The 17,433-nt window shown below is 39.6% G+C and overlaps 1 protein-coding gene across 1 annotated transcript in view; it reads left to right on the top strand.

Moving 5' to 3' along the window:
- The window catches only part of LOC149749446 (collagen alpha-4(VI) chain-like), a 49,447-nt gene that overhangs the window by 26,310 nt on the left and 5,704 nt on the right, over positions 1-17,433 (top strand). The window contains 4 exon segments of the mRNA XM_089909935.1: positions 929-964; positions 2,097-2,133; positions 5,124-5,132; positions 5,221-5,714. Of these exon segments, the coding sequence (XP_089766061.1) occupies positions 929-964; positions 2,097-2,133; positions 5,124-5,132; positions 5,221-5,714 (576 nt within the window).

Here is a 17,433-nt window from a genome sequence, read left to right as displayed (position 1 = left end):
CATGGATTCGAGCCCTGGTCCAGGAAGATCCCACATGCTGTGGAGCAACTAAGCCCGTGTGCCACAACTACTGAGCCTGCACTCTAGAGCTCACGAGCCACAACTACTGAAGCCTGGGCACCTAGAGTCTGTGCTCCACAACAAGAGAAGCCACCACAATGAGAAACCCCAGCACCACAGTGAAGAGTAGCCCCCTCTCGCTGCAGCTAGAGAAAGCCTGTGTGCAGCAATGAGGACCCAATGCAGCCAAAAATAATAAATAAATAAGATAAATAAATTAAAAAAAAAGTTCACACACAACTATAAAAAAATTAAAAAGAATCCGCCTGCCAATGCAGGGGACACTGGTTTGAGTCCTAGTCCAGGAAGATCCCACATGCTGTGGAGCAACTAAGCCCATGTGCCACAAATACTGAGCTTGTGCTCTAGAGCCTGCAAGCCACAACTACTGAAGTCCATGCGCCTAGAGTCTGTGCTCTGCAACAAGAGAAGCCACCGCAATGAGAAGCCTGCGCAGTGCAATGAAGATTATCTCCCGCTCGCTGCAACTAGAGAAAGCCTGTGTGCAGCAACGAAGACCCAACACAGCCAAAAATAAAATAAAATAATAAATTAATTAAAAAAAACAAAAAACCCCAAAAAACAGAAAACCAAAAAAATCTGTGGCTTAGTCTCAAAATAACCTGGTCTCCTAAGAGTCTTTCTGTAGCATCTCCCTGGGCACCCTGGACTCTGAGGTCTGGGATACATCTCCTAGACACTCTGACCTCCTTCCTTAAAGAGTCAGACAGAACTTCAGGCCCAGGAGCAAGGCAGAAGGAGGTCTCTGTAGCGTGGTGAGCTTTCTCAAACTCTCTTGCCAACTCTTCAGAATAATGTGTTGGACTTCCAGAATCTTGCATGTGAAACCCATTTCTGTTCTTTCCAGGGCATCAAGGGCCCCAAAGGTGTGATAGATATGATGGTAGGTGAAGATTTTTTTTTAATATTTTCAAGGATATCTTTTATTTCTTCAGACATACAAAACGTAGTTATTTTATATTTTCTATCTGATTATTCCAATATCTGAAATAGTTACAGAATCTGTTGTTTCTGCTGGTGTGAAGATTTTAATTGTAAATTTTAAAACGCAAAACTTTCCAGTTTCACAAAATAGAAATCTGTAAAGATTCTTTAGTTTCTCCTCTTGTAAGTTCTCTTAGTACTTTGTTTATAGACTTTACTCTGGTAGGTTGTAACCAAATCAAATAAAAGAGGTAGAATAATATTTTAAATATTTAAACAATATTTTAAATATTTTCAAGAGTAGAATAATATTTTAAATCTGGATGTTTTTGAGAAATACCAGTTGGCATGAAAGGAAAGACTTTGAGGTTACTACCCCAGTGGGGGTGGGGGGGAAAGGCTTTTTGTAATGTTCAAAAATTGCTTGTAAAGTATACATAAGCCAACACATAGTATAGTACAGGCCACTGTGTCTTATGGCACACCTGAAAATGATCTCAGTCTTATGATTTTTCATCACCCAAGTACAAAAATACTATTGAGGGGAGGGTAGGGAAGGACGTGGGGCAACTGAGGAGCAGGAAGTGATGGGGTCAAGGGGAGAACAGAACAGAGAGGAAGGGATCAAAGGAGTGAAACAATTCTAGGGGAGGTGTTGGGGGTAGAATATCTTGCCTGTCATTCTAAAGAAATGTTACAGAAATCGCTAAGGTAGAAATCCAAGAATTTAAGGGATTTTTCTGCCTTCTGTGCTGACATTCCTGGAATTAAACTTCTTCAAAATCAGATTTGATTCCATTCCTTTGTGAGGCAGATTTTTTTTAAAAAAGAAGGGTTCCCCTTATCTACCTATCTCTAATAGTATGGGCAGTATATTGTATATAAAATAGTTTAAAAATATCCACTGGATCCAGAAATATAACTTCTGGAAAGTTCCATCTGTTGTAATAACTTTGAGGTTTTCTGTTGTGGATTAAAAAGCTTCAGATAGGCTGGGATAACATCCATACGACATTTCTAAGTCATGACGGTGAGGAGGAATATGCTTCAAATTAAGTACTCTTTCCTTTCTTTCTCCTTTTTTCTAACAGCCTTGTGAAATCATCAATTTTGGTCGCGAAAATTGCCGTAAGTTGTTGGGAAAGGCTAGAAAGGAGCCAGGGGTGTGAAGTGGGAATGGATCATGCACTGAGAACATAAGTCACCTGGGGTTTGGAGGTGCCATGGTCCATCATGGGAAGCTCTTATAATTTAACGTATACAGCTCAGTCCCCACTGGGTAAGTAATCTTCCCCAACGTGGTCTCAGAAGTGAAGTGGATGATATGGAGAACAGTATGGAGGTTCCTCAAAAAACTAAAAACAGAGCTACCATACAATCCTGCAATCCCTCTCCTGGGCATACATCTGGAGAAAACCGTAATTTAAAAAGATACATGCACCACAATGTTCATTGCAGCACTATTTACAATAGCCAAGACTTGGAAGCAAACTAAATGTCCATTGACAGATGAATGGACAAAGATGTGGTACATATACACAATGGGATACTAGTCAGCCATTAAAAAAAAATGAAATAATGCCATTTGCAGCAACATGGATGGACCTAGAGATTATCATACTAAGTAAGTCAGATAGAGAAAGACAAACCTCATATGATATCACTTGTATGTGGAATCTAAAAAAAGTTACAAATGAACTTATTTACAAAACAGAAATAGACCCACAGACATAGAAGACAAACTTATGGTTACCAAAGGGGAAAGGGGAGAGGAACAAATTAGGAGTTTGGGATTAACATATACACACTACTATACATAAAATAGATAACCAACAAGGACCTACTGTATAGCACAGGGAAGTATACTCAATATTTTGTAATAACCTATAAGGGAAAAAAATCTGTAAAAGAATGTATGATACATATATGTGTATAACTAATCAGTTTGCTGTACACGTGAAACTAACATGATATTATAAATCTACTATACTTCAGTAAAATAAAATTAAATTAAAAGAAATGAAGTGGATGAAAGGCATGCCATCTCACCAGTGAAGAAAAATTCCTCTACAATTGGCACCTCATGCAATGCAATGATAATTGCACACCTGCACATCTTGGTGCTTCTTATCACAAAACAGGCAAAGAGAAGCTCTGTTCTTTTATTTCATCCATTTAAACAAGAGGAATCAACAGTGAGCCTTCAGTAAGAAATGGGTCTCTTTAAATTAACATTTGTGTTTTAAAAATGGAACTGTGAATCATCAAATCTTAAGTAATGCTTTGTCACATTCCCAGATTGTAATTCTTTGTCTTCAGTGTACTCCAGGATATTTGCATCCTATAATATACACATTTCTCCACTTACTGGCAATAGGCAGTGAACATTGACTTGGCAAATTGTTTAGTTTGGGTTTTCTCCACAATCATCCCACCACTATTATGCTGACTCTCCCATATTCTGTCCATTCCCATCCAGTTGCTGTTCAGGGAGATTCTGGAATTTTTTTCCCTAAAAATCATAAAGAATAATACCATCACCTTGACCACAAAGGAAAAGAGTTTCAGAGTTAAAAGTTAAACCTCTTTTACATTCAGGAGCACTGTAAAGTCAAAAACAAACAGAAAAATGGGGAAAATATATGCAATATAAACAATGAACCTGGGGAAAGGCCCTAACTTCTTTACTGTATCATGTTGAAATATATAAAATCACTGCTACTCAATCATTTTCATCTACAAACACAGATATTTCATATTTGCTAAACCTAAGTGTAAAAAACTCTTTTAGATTGAAAACGGGCCAAAAACATGAATGGAGGATTCAGAAAAGAAAATAATACAATAAACCTGTAAAAATGTTTGACCTCACAAGAAGTCAAAGAATACAAATTACAATAAGATTTTTTTTTGTTTCAAATTGGAAATTTTTTTAAGATGAGGAAAAAAATCCCTATCCAGAGTTGAGAAATGTAGGCATGTCAATTGGCACAATTTTTCTGAAGAGTCATTGGACAATACATATCAAAAGTCATAATTGTAGACCTATTTGGAGCTGTAATTGGACAGAAATGAACAGATACAAGTTCAAGTATTCTCATCACAAAGGGATGTTGGCAGAAGAAATCATGAGACATCATAGGAGACCAGATGATACTGCTCTAAATTTATTGATGGAAGGAATATCATAAAGTGAAAAAAGATTCAGAATAGAGCATATCCTAAGCTCCAAGTCTTACAAAATGAAATAAAACAAATGATAGATATACATATATACACATATATATGATAAATTAAGGGTAATTTTAATATACTGTTTTCTAGTATTTTCCATGAAAATATATTGCTTGTGTATACACACTTATACATAATATATGCAATATACAATTAATATTATTACTAACATTAATAAACATATTAATAACCAACAATACAATAATTAATATTAATAATATTAATAATTAATTACTAATATTACTATATTTTATTACATAGAATTTAAGATATGTGTGTATGCATATGTGTGTGTATATATAGTTTCTGAGTAGCTAAGTGTATTAGATTTAAGTTCAGTACAGTGTGACTCAGTGCTCAAATGCAGGGACACCAACATAGTCCTCAAATCAGCCTGGAGGTAGCCAGTCCCGGGATGATGGAGCACCATGGTGCCTAGGGATGGGTGCCCAGGGATGCAGCCTCTTTATATTTTCCTGCACTGCCACTGGGGTGGGGATGCTGTTTCCGAAATCACCTCATGGTCCAAGATGTCTATCAAGCTTCAGCCAGCAGGTAAAGGAAAGGAGGATACTTTTTCAAGGTTGTACCTCCCATGGTTCTAATTCTGTTATCCAGAGCTTAGTAAGATGCTACCCCACTGGGAAATGTACCCTTTGTTCCAGGCAGCCATATACGCAGCCAGAGACTGGGTTTCTGTTACCATGGAAAAAAGGGAGAGCAGATATTGGGGAGCAAGGTGAGGTCTCTCTGCCACACTCAGGCAGAACTCGGAGAGGCTTGAATTTCTCAGAGGAGATGGTTTTCATACTGAAGCTGGCAAACGTGGCTTCGCCTATGTCAACTAACAATGTCTTTTCTCTCCAAAATCGTTTCCCTTCTAGCCTGTTCAGGTAAATAACATTTCTTCTTATTCACTCCAACCTTCATCCGTTTACAGACATTACAGACAATCCTAAATCTGTGTATCCACGTGTCTAGGTGTTTCCGAATGCCCAGTGTTCCCGACCGAGGTGGTCTTCGCCTTGGACGTGTCAAATGATGTCTCCCAGTTGGATTTCGAGAGGATGAGAGGCATTTCACTATCTCTGTTGATGAAGACGGAAATCAGTGGGAGTAACTGCCCCACGGGTGCCCGGGTGGCCATCGTCTCCTACGACAGCAAAACAGATTACGTGGTTCGCTTCTCCGACCATAAGGGGAGGCCCGTGCTCCTGCAGGAGGTCAGGGGACTCGCCCTGGCAGGGTCCTCTAGCAGCAGGAACCTTGGGGACTCCATGAGGTTTGTGGTGAGACATGTATTCAAGCGCGTGCGTGCGAGCCGCCTCCTGAGGAAGGTGGCCGTGTTCTTCCAGGCGGGCTGGATCCAGGATGCAGGTTCCATCAGCACAGCCACGCCGGAGCTCAGTGCGCTGGACATCACCTCTGCGGTCATCACCTTCACAGAGGACCACAACCTCCCAGACGCCCTACTGGTAAGTGGAGGACCGCGGCTGCGCCGGGTTCTGGGGGTTAGTGCCTGGTTCCTGCTCCTCCACCAAGGAGCACGTGAGGAGTGAGAGCTGGTCAGGGGAAGAATTCTCCAGAAACTGAAGTATATGCGTGGGAGGGGGCAGGTGCGGGGTTGGGGGGATGTCTCATTACAGACTCTGCTACCAGTGCTACTGCTGGTACCTACTGGCCATCCTTGAGCCTCTGTGCCATGTGCCTTTTAAACACTGTCTTATTGAATTATCCCCCAAACTGTATAAGGTAAATGTCATTGTGATCTCCATTTCAGAGATAAGAATACTGAGGCTTAGAGAGAGGTTAAGTATATCATCAAAGATCAAATATCTGTTGGGGGCAGACCGATTTTATCTGCCTTCACAGCCTGTGCTTAACCACTCTAGGCTAACCTGTATCATGGGGGTCCACAGACTGTAATTTTCTCTCCTCTTTTTTATTTGGGGTATAAAATCCACATCCATATACAAAGCGGGTAAGAGGCACTGATTTTAAGGATACAGCTAGATGGATTTTTGTATATGTTTAAAGCGCTGTGACCTAGACATGGTTCGAGATATTGAATACTTTTGGCATTCTATACGTTTTCTAGTACGACCTTTCCGGCTTCCATCACCTGTTCTGAGCCTTGGTGCAATGTGAATCCTACAGAATGTACTCTTTATATCTGGCTTCTTTCACTCAATGTCTGTTCGTTTGTTCATCCATGTTGTTTATATGAGTAATTTTTTTAACTGCTTTTCTGAAGTATTCTAGTGTGTGTATATACCATAATTTATTTTTATTTTTTAAAATTGAAGTATAGTTGATTTACAATTTTGTGTTAGTTCCAGGTATACAGCGCAGTGATTCAGATATATATATACTCTTTTTCAGATTCTTTTCCATTATAGGTTATTACAGGATATTGAATATAGTTCCCTGTGTTATACAGTAGATCTTTGTTGGTTACCTATTTTATATATAGCAGTATGTATCTGTTAATCCCAAACTCCTAATTTATCCCTCCCTCCTTTTCCCTTTGGTAACCATAAGTTTGTTTTCTATGTGTACCACAATGTATTTATTGATCTATTCTCTAGACTTTACTTTTCTAACTGAAACCCATGTAACATATTCTCATGGAACATCTGGGATGATTTATCAGAATGAAAGGCGATTTCCTTTTTAAGTGATTTCAGGATGCTGATGAATATCAGACTGAGCTACATTCCATTGCCAATATTCAACCCTTTCTGATCTGCGAAAACGGAAGTGTCATATGGTTCAACCTAAGAGCTAAGGAATTCAGCTGTGTTAGACCATTTAATTTTCTCTGAAGGTTGGGTGTGTAGTGCGAGTGTTAGGTGAGAGATTTTGTTGACACAGCTGTGAATATGCTTCTAAGACCAATAGGTAAGATCATGACAGCTTGCGAATTGTTGGGAAGGATGGGCAAAATATCTTGAGTTTTCAGAAATAAAGTTAAGATGCAGAGGGTGAGTCCCTTGTTCCCTGTTAATCCCTCTTGCCTCCCAGGGTGTCTGGACAGGGACGGGTTGGGGGATGGTGGCAACTCTCAGTGGATTAGTAAAGGCAGGGTGAAACAAGTCACACTTTATTTATTTTTATTTTTATTGAAGTATAATTGACTTATAATATTTTATTAGTTTCAGGTGTGTACAGCATAGCGATTTGATATTTTTATACATACAAAATGGTCACCATAATAAGTCTAGTTATGATATGTCACCGTTCAAAGATATTACATAGTTATTGACTATATTCCCCACACTGTACATTTTATAGCTGTGACTCATACATTTTGTAACAGGAATTTTGTACCTCTTTTTTTATTTTTATAAATTTATTTATTTTATTTATTTATTTTTGGCTGCATTGGGTCTTCTTTGCTGTGCATGGACTTTCTCTAGTTGTGGTGAGCGGGGGCTACTCTTCGTTGTGGTGCATGGGCTTCGCATTGCAGTGGCTTCTCTTGTTGTGGAGCATGGGCTCTAGGCGTGCGGGCTTCAGTAGTTGTGGCTCGCAGGCTCTAGAGCACAGGCTCAGTAGTTGTGGCGCAGGAACTTAGTTGCTCTGCAGCATGTGGGATCTTCCCGGACCAGGGCTCGAACCCATGTACCCTGTATTGGCAGGCGGATCCTTAACCACTGCGCCACCAGGGAAGCCCGGAATTTTGTACCTCTTAACCTCCCTCACCTATTTCTCTCATCTACCCACGCTCCTCCCTCTGGCAACCACCAGTTTGTTCTCTGTATCTATGAGTCTGTTTCTGTTTTATGTTTGTTCATTTTTTTTGTTTCTTAGATTCCACACATGAGTGAAATCATATGGTAGTTTTCTTTCTCCATTCTGACTTATTTCACTTAGCATAATACCCTTTAGGTCCATCCATGTTGTCACAAATGGCAAGACTTCATTCTCTTTGTGGCTAAGTAATATTCCATTGTGTGTGTGTGTATGCACATCTCTATATATGTATATGTATATATTTATGTGTGTGTGTGTATATATATATATATATATATATATAAAACACATCTTCTTTATCCATTGATCTATTGAAGGACACTTAGGTTGCTTCCATTTTGTAGTTGTTGTAAATAATCCTGCCATGAACATAAGTGTGCATATATCTTTTTGAATCTGTGTTTTGTTTTCTTTGGGTAAATACCCAGAAGTGAAATTGCTGGATCATATGGTAGTTCTATTTTTAATTTTTAAGGAACTGCTATACAGTTTTTCACAGTGGCTGCACCAATTTACACTCCCACCAACAGTGCATGAGGGTTCCCTTTTCTCCACATTCTCACAAACACTTGTTATTTGTTCTCTCTCTTTTTTTTTTAACTATCAAAAATTCTTTATTTTGAAAAACAATGTAATCAATTTGACATAATTTATATACTGAACCTGTGGTACACACACACAATGAAATTAATTTAAAAATTTTTTTGCATTTAAAAAATATTTTCAAGGGTAGTTGATTTACAATGTTGTGGGTTTTTTTTTTAACATCTTTATTGGAGTATGATTGCTTTACAATGGTGTGTTAGTTTCTGCTTTATAACAAAGTGAATCAGTTATACATATACATATGTTCCCATATCTATTTGTTCTCTTTTTGATGATAGACATTCTGACAGGTATGAGGTTATATCTCATTGTGGTTTTGATTTCCCTGATGGTTAGTGATGTTGAGCATCTTTTCATGTATCCAATGTCATCTGTATGTCTTTGGAAAAATATTCAGCTCCTCTGCCCATTTTGTAATTGTGTTGTTTGTTTGTTTTTTGATGTTGAGTTGTATGAGTTCTTTCTATACTTACTGGATATACGGTTTGCAAATATCTTCTCCCATTCAGTAGGCTGCCTTTTCTTTTTGTTGATGGTTTCTTTCCTTCACTGTGCAAAAGCTTTTTAGTTTAATGTAGTCCCATTTGTTTATTTTTGCTTTTGTTTCAAATACATAACAGTTTAAATTAGAGATGGAACTTTTGTCTTTGGCTCTTTCATCAATAACAAGGTGCTGTAGGAAAAGTCTCTTTGTCTTTCTGAGTCTCATTTTGCTCAGCTCTAAAATGGAGAGAGTGTCACAACTTGATGTTATTTAAGGCTCCTATCCAGGTGTAATTATCTACTTTTTAAAAGGCATTTCCCTAACATTTGGAGAGTGATACTCAGGGTACAATTACGATTAACCCCACCCCATTGTTCATCAGTGCTGCTCTCTGAGAGGGGATCCTGGGCAGACAGCATCTGGATAGTCCTTTGTCAAGATGTTCTGGCCCTCTCAGCTGCTTTAGGTGCGAGTGAAAGAATGACATAGTGTGTGAGAAGAAACTGCCAGCTTAAAGGTACTTGCATCTCAGTTCTGTCCTTTCTGTCTTCTCTTCTCTTCATTTCTTAGACATATTCTTGCCCCAGGATGCTGGGGGATGAGTCTGTTCCTTCAATTTAACAATTTAGAAAGTTGTTAAATGGTGCTTGCCAGCTCAGATGTAGTGAATGACCTCAGTTCTGGTGACATTGGCAAGGAGAGAAACCATAAAAACGATAACCCCATCCTCAGAGACTTTCAACAAATTCTCATTTCTTCACAACTGGGCGTATTGCATCTCATAACCTTCCCTACTCTGTGCTTTATCCTTACTGGAATCCAGTTAGAAGAGTGGGAATGTCCTGTAATTTTCCTTCTGAATTATCCGCTTGAGGGCTCCCTTTGACAATCTGTGGGGCTTTTGTCTTTCACCTCTATGTTATTTTATTTTTCAGAACAACACCCCCATACTTCTAGAAAAATGATGGTTGTTCAATTTGAAATGGTTGTATAAACAGATGCCTAATTTCTCGTCCATTTAAACATGCTTGGAAGTTATGGGGCATATTGGAAAGATTTCTTAAACCATCCATTGAATCAACCTCAGCCCTAAATAAAGCAATATTATAACATTTGGACGATTCTTGCCTAATCCCATTAAGAACTGTCTAATTGCCTTATGTCTCAAAACATAAGACTTAATGTGCCCCTCTTTTTTAAAGTCAAAAAGTGGAGGATTACAGGGAAAATACAATTTGTTTGCCTCATTTTGAATTTCATTTTTCTTTATAAAAAATCTAGCACTTGTTCCTTTGAAACAATAGCTAGGAAAATAGCTCACATTTATTGATCCAGGTGCTATTCTGAGATCTTCCCACTTATTGATTCATTTAATCCTTACAACAACTCAAACAGATAACTATTATTATGGGCCCATTTTTCAGATGATGAAACTGAGACCCAGAGAAGTTAAATAACTTGCTCAAGGTCTGGAATCCCCATTCACAATGAGATTTTAATTCAAAGTCAAAAACAGGAAAAGAAGATAGTTGAGAAGTTCTAAGCTTTTTCCACATATTAATTAATTTTATCTATACAAGAACACTATGAGAGAGATTTATGAACTGGCCCTATTTCTATTTCCGTGTACTGCTCTTAAAAAAAAAAAAAATCCCAAGAATGGAATACTGGTTATCATGCAGAAAAACACAATTAGCTTTAGCAGATGAAAATATTAAGAGGAAGGCCAAAGGGATTAGGGGAGGAGTAATTTTTAAAAATTTGGCATAATTTTAGAATTCAGAAAAGTTGCAGGAGGACATTCATTTTTTTTTTGAAGGAAGTGTTGGGTTGTCCAGACACCCCTTTCAGAGGCCATGGAGGACTCGCTGCTGAGGCCTTGTGGGCTGCTGTTTTCGATTAGATTGTTACCACCCTAGAGTGAGGATTAGTAGCTGAGGGAAGAAATTAGGCAATGAGGCTTCAAACTCTGGCTTTGTCCATTGTGTAATCTGGACATGTCATGTGGCACTGGTGCCTCAATTTAGTCACCTGTAAAATGGGGATAAACTCACAGGTTTGCTGTGAGAGCTGTAGGAAGTAGTGTCCACAGGGACGTCTGACACTTTCTGTGTATACGCGATGCAGGCCATGGTTATTGCCATCTCCTCAAGGTCATCAGGAATGTGCATTTTCCCAGTAACTGTATATTAAATCAGAAAGCTTCCATTTATTTACAGCGCCTATGAAGTTCTAGCCACCATGCTATGTGCTTTTCATGCCTTGTCATCTTCACCTCTCACTCCTCAAAATGTGGTCCTGGGACCAGCAGCATATCAGCCTCACCCAGGTTTGTGAGAGATGCCAAATCTTAAGCTTTCTCCCTGATCTAAATCCATCAGGCTCTGCATTTTTAATAAGATCCCCAGAAGGTTTCCATGAATGTTAAAGTCTGAGGAATTTGGGGCTGATCCTCATACTAATCCTACAAGTTAACCACAATAATACATTTCCCAGAGAAAGTGAGGGAAGCTCTGAGGTGAAGTGACTTGTTATAAATGACACAGTCCTGAATCAGCACTCCCGTGTGTCTGGTTCCCTGGTCCCTCCAATGTCGACCCCCAGTGTTCACTGGGGAGTCCAGGAAGAGTCAGCAGCTTCATGGCATTCCTGATGGGGCCATGCCACCCGGCAGGAGCCGAAACTGGACACCAGATGGTATCTAACTCTCCCTCTTTAGGGTCCGGTCAGCCCTTCCTCGGTCCAAGGCAAATCCTCCTTCTCAGCACTTGCCTCCTTCCTCTCTCCCCCATTTGCCTGAGCCAAGAGCCTCCTCAGTGCAGTCCTAGGAATGAGCATTTTTCCCTGGCCTCTGGCAGCTCAGCCCAGAAGCAGTCAAGCATTGACTTGAACCCTGTGTGCTTCTCCAGCTCAGGGCCCACAGGGCGTTCTTTAATATTGGGGGCTGAGGTTTGAGTGTTGTCTGTATCCTTTGAGAACATACCTTTCTATTAAACAAAAGAGGATGTTCATGCAAATCCCTGTGCTGTATCCTCTCCCGCCCCTTCCCCATACACTCTTGTCCTTAGTGCCCAACTAGTCTCATCAGAGCACAACTGGATATTCAGAAGCAAAGTTGGTTGAGGGAATCATGAAAAATGCTCATTCAAACTATAATAAAGCTTTGAGCCTCAAGCAGATCACTTGGCTTGTGTTTCAGGTACTCTGTGAGATTTCCTTCTCTGGTGCAGTAGGGATCATAGAGCCAGCTTATTCTTCTCATGCTGGGGTCCCTTACCACATGAACTCTCAACTATATGCCAATAAAATGGACAACCTGGAAGAAATGGACAAATGCTTAGAAAAGCACAACCCTCCAAGACTGAACCAGGAAGAAATAGAAAACATGAACAGACCAATCACAAGCACTGAAATTGAAATTGTGATTAAAAATCTTCCAACCAACAAAAGCCCAGGACCAGATGGCTTCACAGGTGAATTCTACCAAACAATTACAGAAGATCTAACACCTATCCTTCTCAAACTCTTCCAAAATACAGCAGAGGGAAGAACACTCCCAAACTCATTCTATGAGGCCACCATCACCCTGATACCAAAACCAGACAAAGATGTCACAAAAAAAGAAAACTACAGGTCAATATCACTGATGAACAGAGATGCAAAAATCCTCAACAAAATACTAGCAAACAGAATCCAACAGCACAGTAAAAGGATCATGCACCACAATCAAGTGGGGTTTATGGCAGGGATGCAAGTATTCTTCAATATAGGCAAAACAATCAATGTGATACACCATATTAACAAATTGAAGGTTAAAAACCATATGATAATCTCAATAAATGCAGAAAAAGCTTTTGACAAAATTCAACACCCCTTTATGATAAAAACTCTCCATAAAATAGGCATAGAGGGAATTACCTCAACATAATAAAGGCCATATATGACAATCCCAAAGCCAATGTGGTTCTCATTGGTGAAAAACTGAAAAACATTTCCACTAAGATGAGGAAGAAGACAAGGTTGCCCACTCTCACGACTATTATTCAACATAGTTTTGGAAGTTTTAACCACATCAATCAGAGAAGAAAAAGGAATCCAAATCAGCAAAGAAGAAGTAAAACTGTTACTCTTGGCAGATGACATGATACTATATATAGAGATTCCTAAAGATGCTACCAGAAAACTACTAGAGGTAATCAATGTATTTGGTAAAGTAGCAGGATACAAAATTAATGCACAGAAATCTCTTGAATTCCTATACACTGATGATGAACAATCCGAAAGAGAAATTAAGGAAACACTCCCATTTACCATTGCAACAAAAAGAATAAAATACCTAGGAATAAACCTACCTAAGGAGACAAAAGACCTGTGGGCAGAAAACTATAAGACCATAATGAAAGAAATTAAAGATGATACAAACGGAGGGAGAGATATACCATGTTCTTGGACTGGAAAAATCAACATTGTGAAAATGACTATACTACCCAAAGCACTCTACAAATTGTGCAATCCCTATCCAACTACCAATGGCATTTTTCACAGAACTAGAACAAAATATTACACAATTTGTATGGAAACACAAAAGACCCCAAATAACCAAAGCAGCCTTGAGAATGAAAAACGGAGGTGGAAGAATCAGGCTCTCAGACTTCAGACTATACTACAAAGCTACAGTAATCAAGACAGTATGGTACTGGCACAAAAACAGAAATCTATATCGATGGAACAGGATAGAAAGCTCAGAGATAAACCCACACGCATATGGTCACCTTATCTTTGATAAAGGTGGCAAGAACATACAGTGGAGAAAAGACAGCCTCTTCAATGAGTGGTTCTGGGGAAACTGGACAGCTGCATGTAAAAGAATGAAAGTAGAACACTCCTTAACACCATACACAAAAATAAACTCAAAGTGAATTAAAGACCTAAATATAAGGCCAAACACTATCAAACTCTTAGAGGAAAACATAGGCAGAACACTCTATGACATAAATCACAGCAAGATCATTTTGTACCCACCTTCTAGAGGAATGTAAATAAAAACAAAAATATACAAATGGGATCTAATGAAACAAAAGCTTTTGCACAGCAAAGGAAACCATAAACAAGATGAAAAGACAACCCTCAGAATGGGAGAAAATATTTGCAAATGAAGCAACTGACAAAGGATTAATCTCCAATTTATACATGAAGCTCATGCACCTCAATATTAAATAAACAAACAACCCAATCCAAAAATGGGCAGAAGACCTAAATAGACATTTCTCCAAAGAAGATATGCAGATTGTCAACAAACATATGAAAGGATGCTCAACATGACTAATTATTAGAGAAATGCAAGTCAAAACTACAATGAGGTATCACCTCACACCAGTCAGAATAGCTATCATCAAAAAATCTACAAACAATAAATGCTGGAGAGGGTGAGGGGAAAAGGGAACCCTCTTGCACTGTTGGTGGGAATGTAAATTGATACAGCCACTATGTAGAACAGTATAGAGGTTCCTTAAAAAACTGAAAATAGAACTACCATATGACCCAGCAATCCCACTACTGGGCATATACCCTGAGAAAACCATAATTCCAAAAGAGTCATGTACCACAATGTTCATTGCAGCTCTATTTACAATAGCCAGGACATGGAAGCAACCTAAGTGTCCAACAACAGATGAATGAATAAAGAAGATGTGGCACATATATACAATGGAATATTACTCAGTCATAAAAAGAAACAAAATTGAGTTATTTGTAGTGAGGTGGATGGACCTAGAGACTGTCATACAGAGTGAAGTAAGTCAGAAAGAGAAAAACAAATACTGTATGCTAATATATATATATATATATATAATCAAAAAAATAGAAAAAGTGGTTCTGAAGAACCTAGGCACAGGATAGGAATAAAGACACAAACGTAGAGAATGGACTTGAGGACATGGGGAGGGGGAAGGGTAAGCTGGGGCAAAGTGAGAGTTGCATGGACATGTATACACTACCAAATGTAAAATAGATAGCCAGTGGGAAGCAGCCTCATAGCACAGGGAGATCAGCTTGGTGCTCTGTGACCACATAGAGGGGTGGGATATGGAGGGTGGAGGGAGACACAAGAGGGAGGAGATATGGGGATATATGTATCCGTATATCTGATTCACTTTGTTTTACAGCAGAAACTAACACAATAATGTAAAGCAATTATACTCCAATAAAGATGTTAAAAAGTAGATGCAAGTTTTTTAGCTATTCCAATTCAGTTGAATTAGGTTGTTTTCCAACAAGCTGAACAGCAGATTGAAGAGCTGAGCTGAGTAGAAAAGTCAACATAGTGTCCTGAACACGAGGCAAATACAGAGGACAGTAACGGGGGACCAAGCTGTGTTGAAATAGGAAGAAAGCTCAGCAGCATTGACTCCTACCCTAAACTCTGTTGTTGAGGAAATAGGCCAGAGGCTTGTCCAAGGCCACACAGCCAATTCTGGCAGGCCAAGGACTAGGACCCGAGTTCCCGACACCTAGCCTATTACTGCTGCATAGATTTTTTCCTGTGAACAAATCCTTTGTACAAACTTGAGGGTATGTTTGAATTTATTTGAAGTCTTTCATATTACCTTTAAAATTCTCATCAATTCTTCTTTAGATAACACACCTCAGCCATGCTTCCTGTGGTTTAAAAATAATGTACACCAGCTTAGCGTCTCCCCACAACTCTTGGAGTTAAGTCGATGTTCCTGTGTTACTCCAGTCTTCTCCTGTCTCCTGGAGCACTGCTGTGGATCCTAGTTTCAGAAGCCTTACAGATTGCCTCATGTGATTTCCAGTAAAGCTCTTAATGTGTCATACCCATGCTAACATTGTTGTCTCTAATCCTCGGCGATTTGTTAGGTCCATTTTGTTTGGTCTATGACCATGTGAAGTGGATCTGAATGTTGGCAACTCTCCACTCACTGTTCTTGTCAGCCTCCTCCCTCTGTCAGGGAGTTCCAGGGTTTCAGATGCGTTTTCTCAAGTGTCTGGCGGGTAGGGGCGTTGAGAAGAATTCATAAATAACCACTGCTTACCTCTGGGCATTTATCTTGCTGTTCCTCCACACCGTAATGCTTTCCCCTGCTTCTTTGCCAGGTAAGGATCCTACTCATTCTCTCAAAAGTGCCAGATGCCATTATCTTCATCAGGTTCCTTTTATTCATTCCTTTTGAAATGAATCTCCTCTTCCTGTGTTCCCAAAATATATTACTGGTCTCTTTCTTTCTTGAACATTATTTGTCTATCCTTCTACTTAGGTTTTTAAGCTATTTGAAGGTGTGGCTGTGTCATTTTTGCGTCTCCAAATGGCTTAAGACTTTTACCTAGTAGCCATTTCATCAGTCTTCGTTGATTTGAATTTCTAAGTCAGAAAAAAACCTAAATTTAGATGGCTTTTGGCATGGAAGAATTAGGAACGTTTCCATGTTTGTTTCGTGTTACATTAGCATAAGTGAAAGTTCCACTTTTTATATATCTTTCCCCACAAGGGTTTTTCCATCAAGGAGGCTCAGGTGAGGTACCATGTTTGGGATGTGCCACAATCCTAAACAGGAAGAGTGAATGATCTGTAAGGAGTGTATGTTACAGAATGTTCTTTTCCAGAGTAGACCCTTCCCGTTCTCTATTCCCAAGGGTGGGCACAACATCTTCATATCCTGAGCACCTTGCTACCAGAGGAGGGTCCAGGTCGGCTTGGCCCTGGCCACAGCAATGCAGGAGGTGGGGCTGACCCTCAGGGAGGCGCTGTCCTACATGCTTTGACAGAGTGGACAATGAGATGGCCATGACTAAGCTTAGATATCCAGCTCTTTGCAAACCATACCTCAACTCCTGAGAGAAATCATCTGAAAACTTTCCTAATTTCATTATGAGGTGGAAACCTTGCAAATAGTCTGCATTAGCCAGGGCAGGTTGACTGTGAAACCATTCATGCCCAAGTCTCAGGGGCTTAACACCAGAAAGTGTTATTTCTGCATCTGTCACCAGCGATGTGGGTCCCTGGGTGTGTGGGTGAAGGAAAGGGGTGCTTTGCTGCATTTAGGACCTGAGCTCCTTCTGTCAATGGCTCCAACATGGCTGAGGGCCTCAAGACCTTTTCTGGATCCTCTACATCTGGCTGGCAGAGGAGGCAGTGGAGCTTAGTGCATGCCCTGGAAATGGCATTCATCACTCCCACCTACACGCTGTTGGCTAGATCCTGGTCATATGGTCCAACTAACTGCAAGGGATGGTGGGAAATGTAGTCTAGTCGTGACCCTCAGAAGAAGAGAGAATGGGTTTGTTGATTATCTAGCCAGTTATCGCATGGATCTTGTTGGATTTATTAC

Source organism: Delphinapterus leucas, chromosome 4 (genome assembly GCF_059928025.1).
Source record: "Delphinapterus leucas isolate spDelLeu-1000000601 "Yukka" chromosome 4, BTC_Dleu_Yukka2, whole genome shotgun sequence".
Classification (NCBI taxonomy): domain Eukaryota; kingdom Metazoa; phylum Chordata; class Mammalia; order Artiodactyla; family Monodontidae; genus Delphinapterus; species Delphinapterus leucas.
The sequence above is the reverse complement of the archived record's forward strand: the minus strand, read 5'-3'. Positions and strand labels throughout refer to the sequence as shown.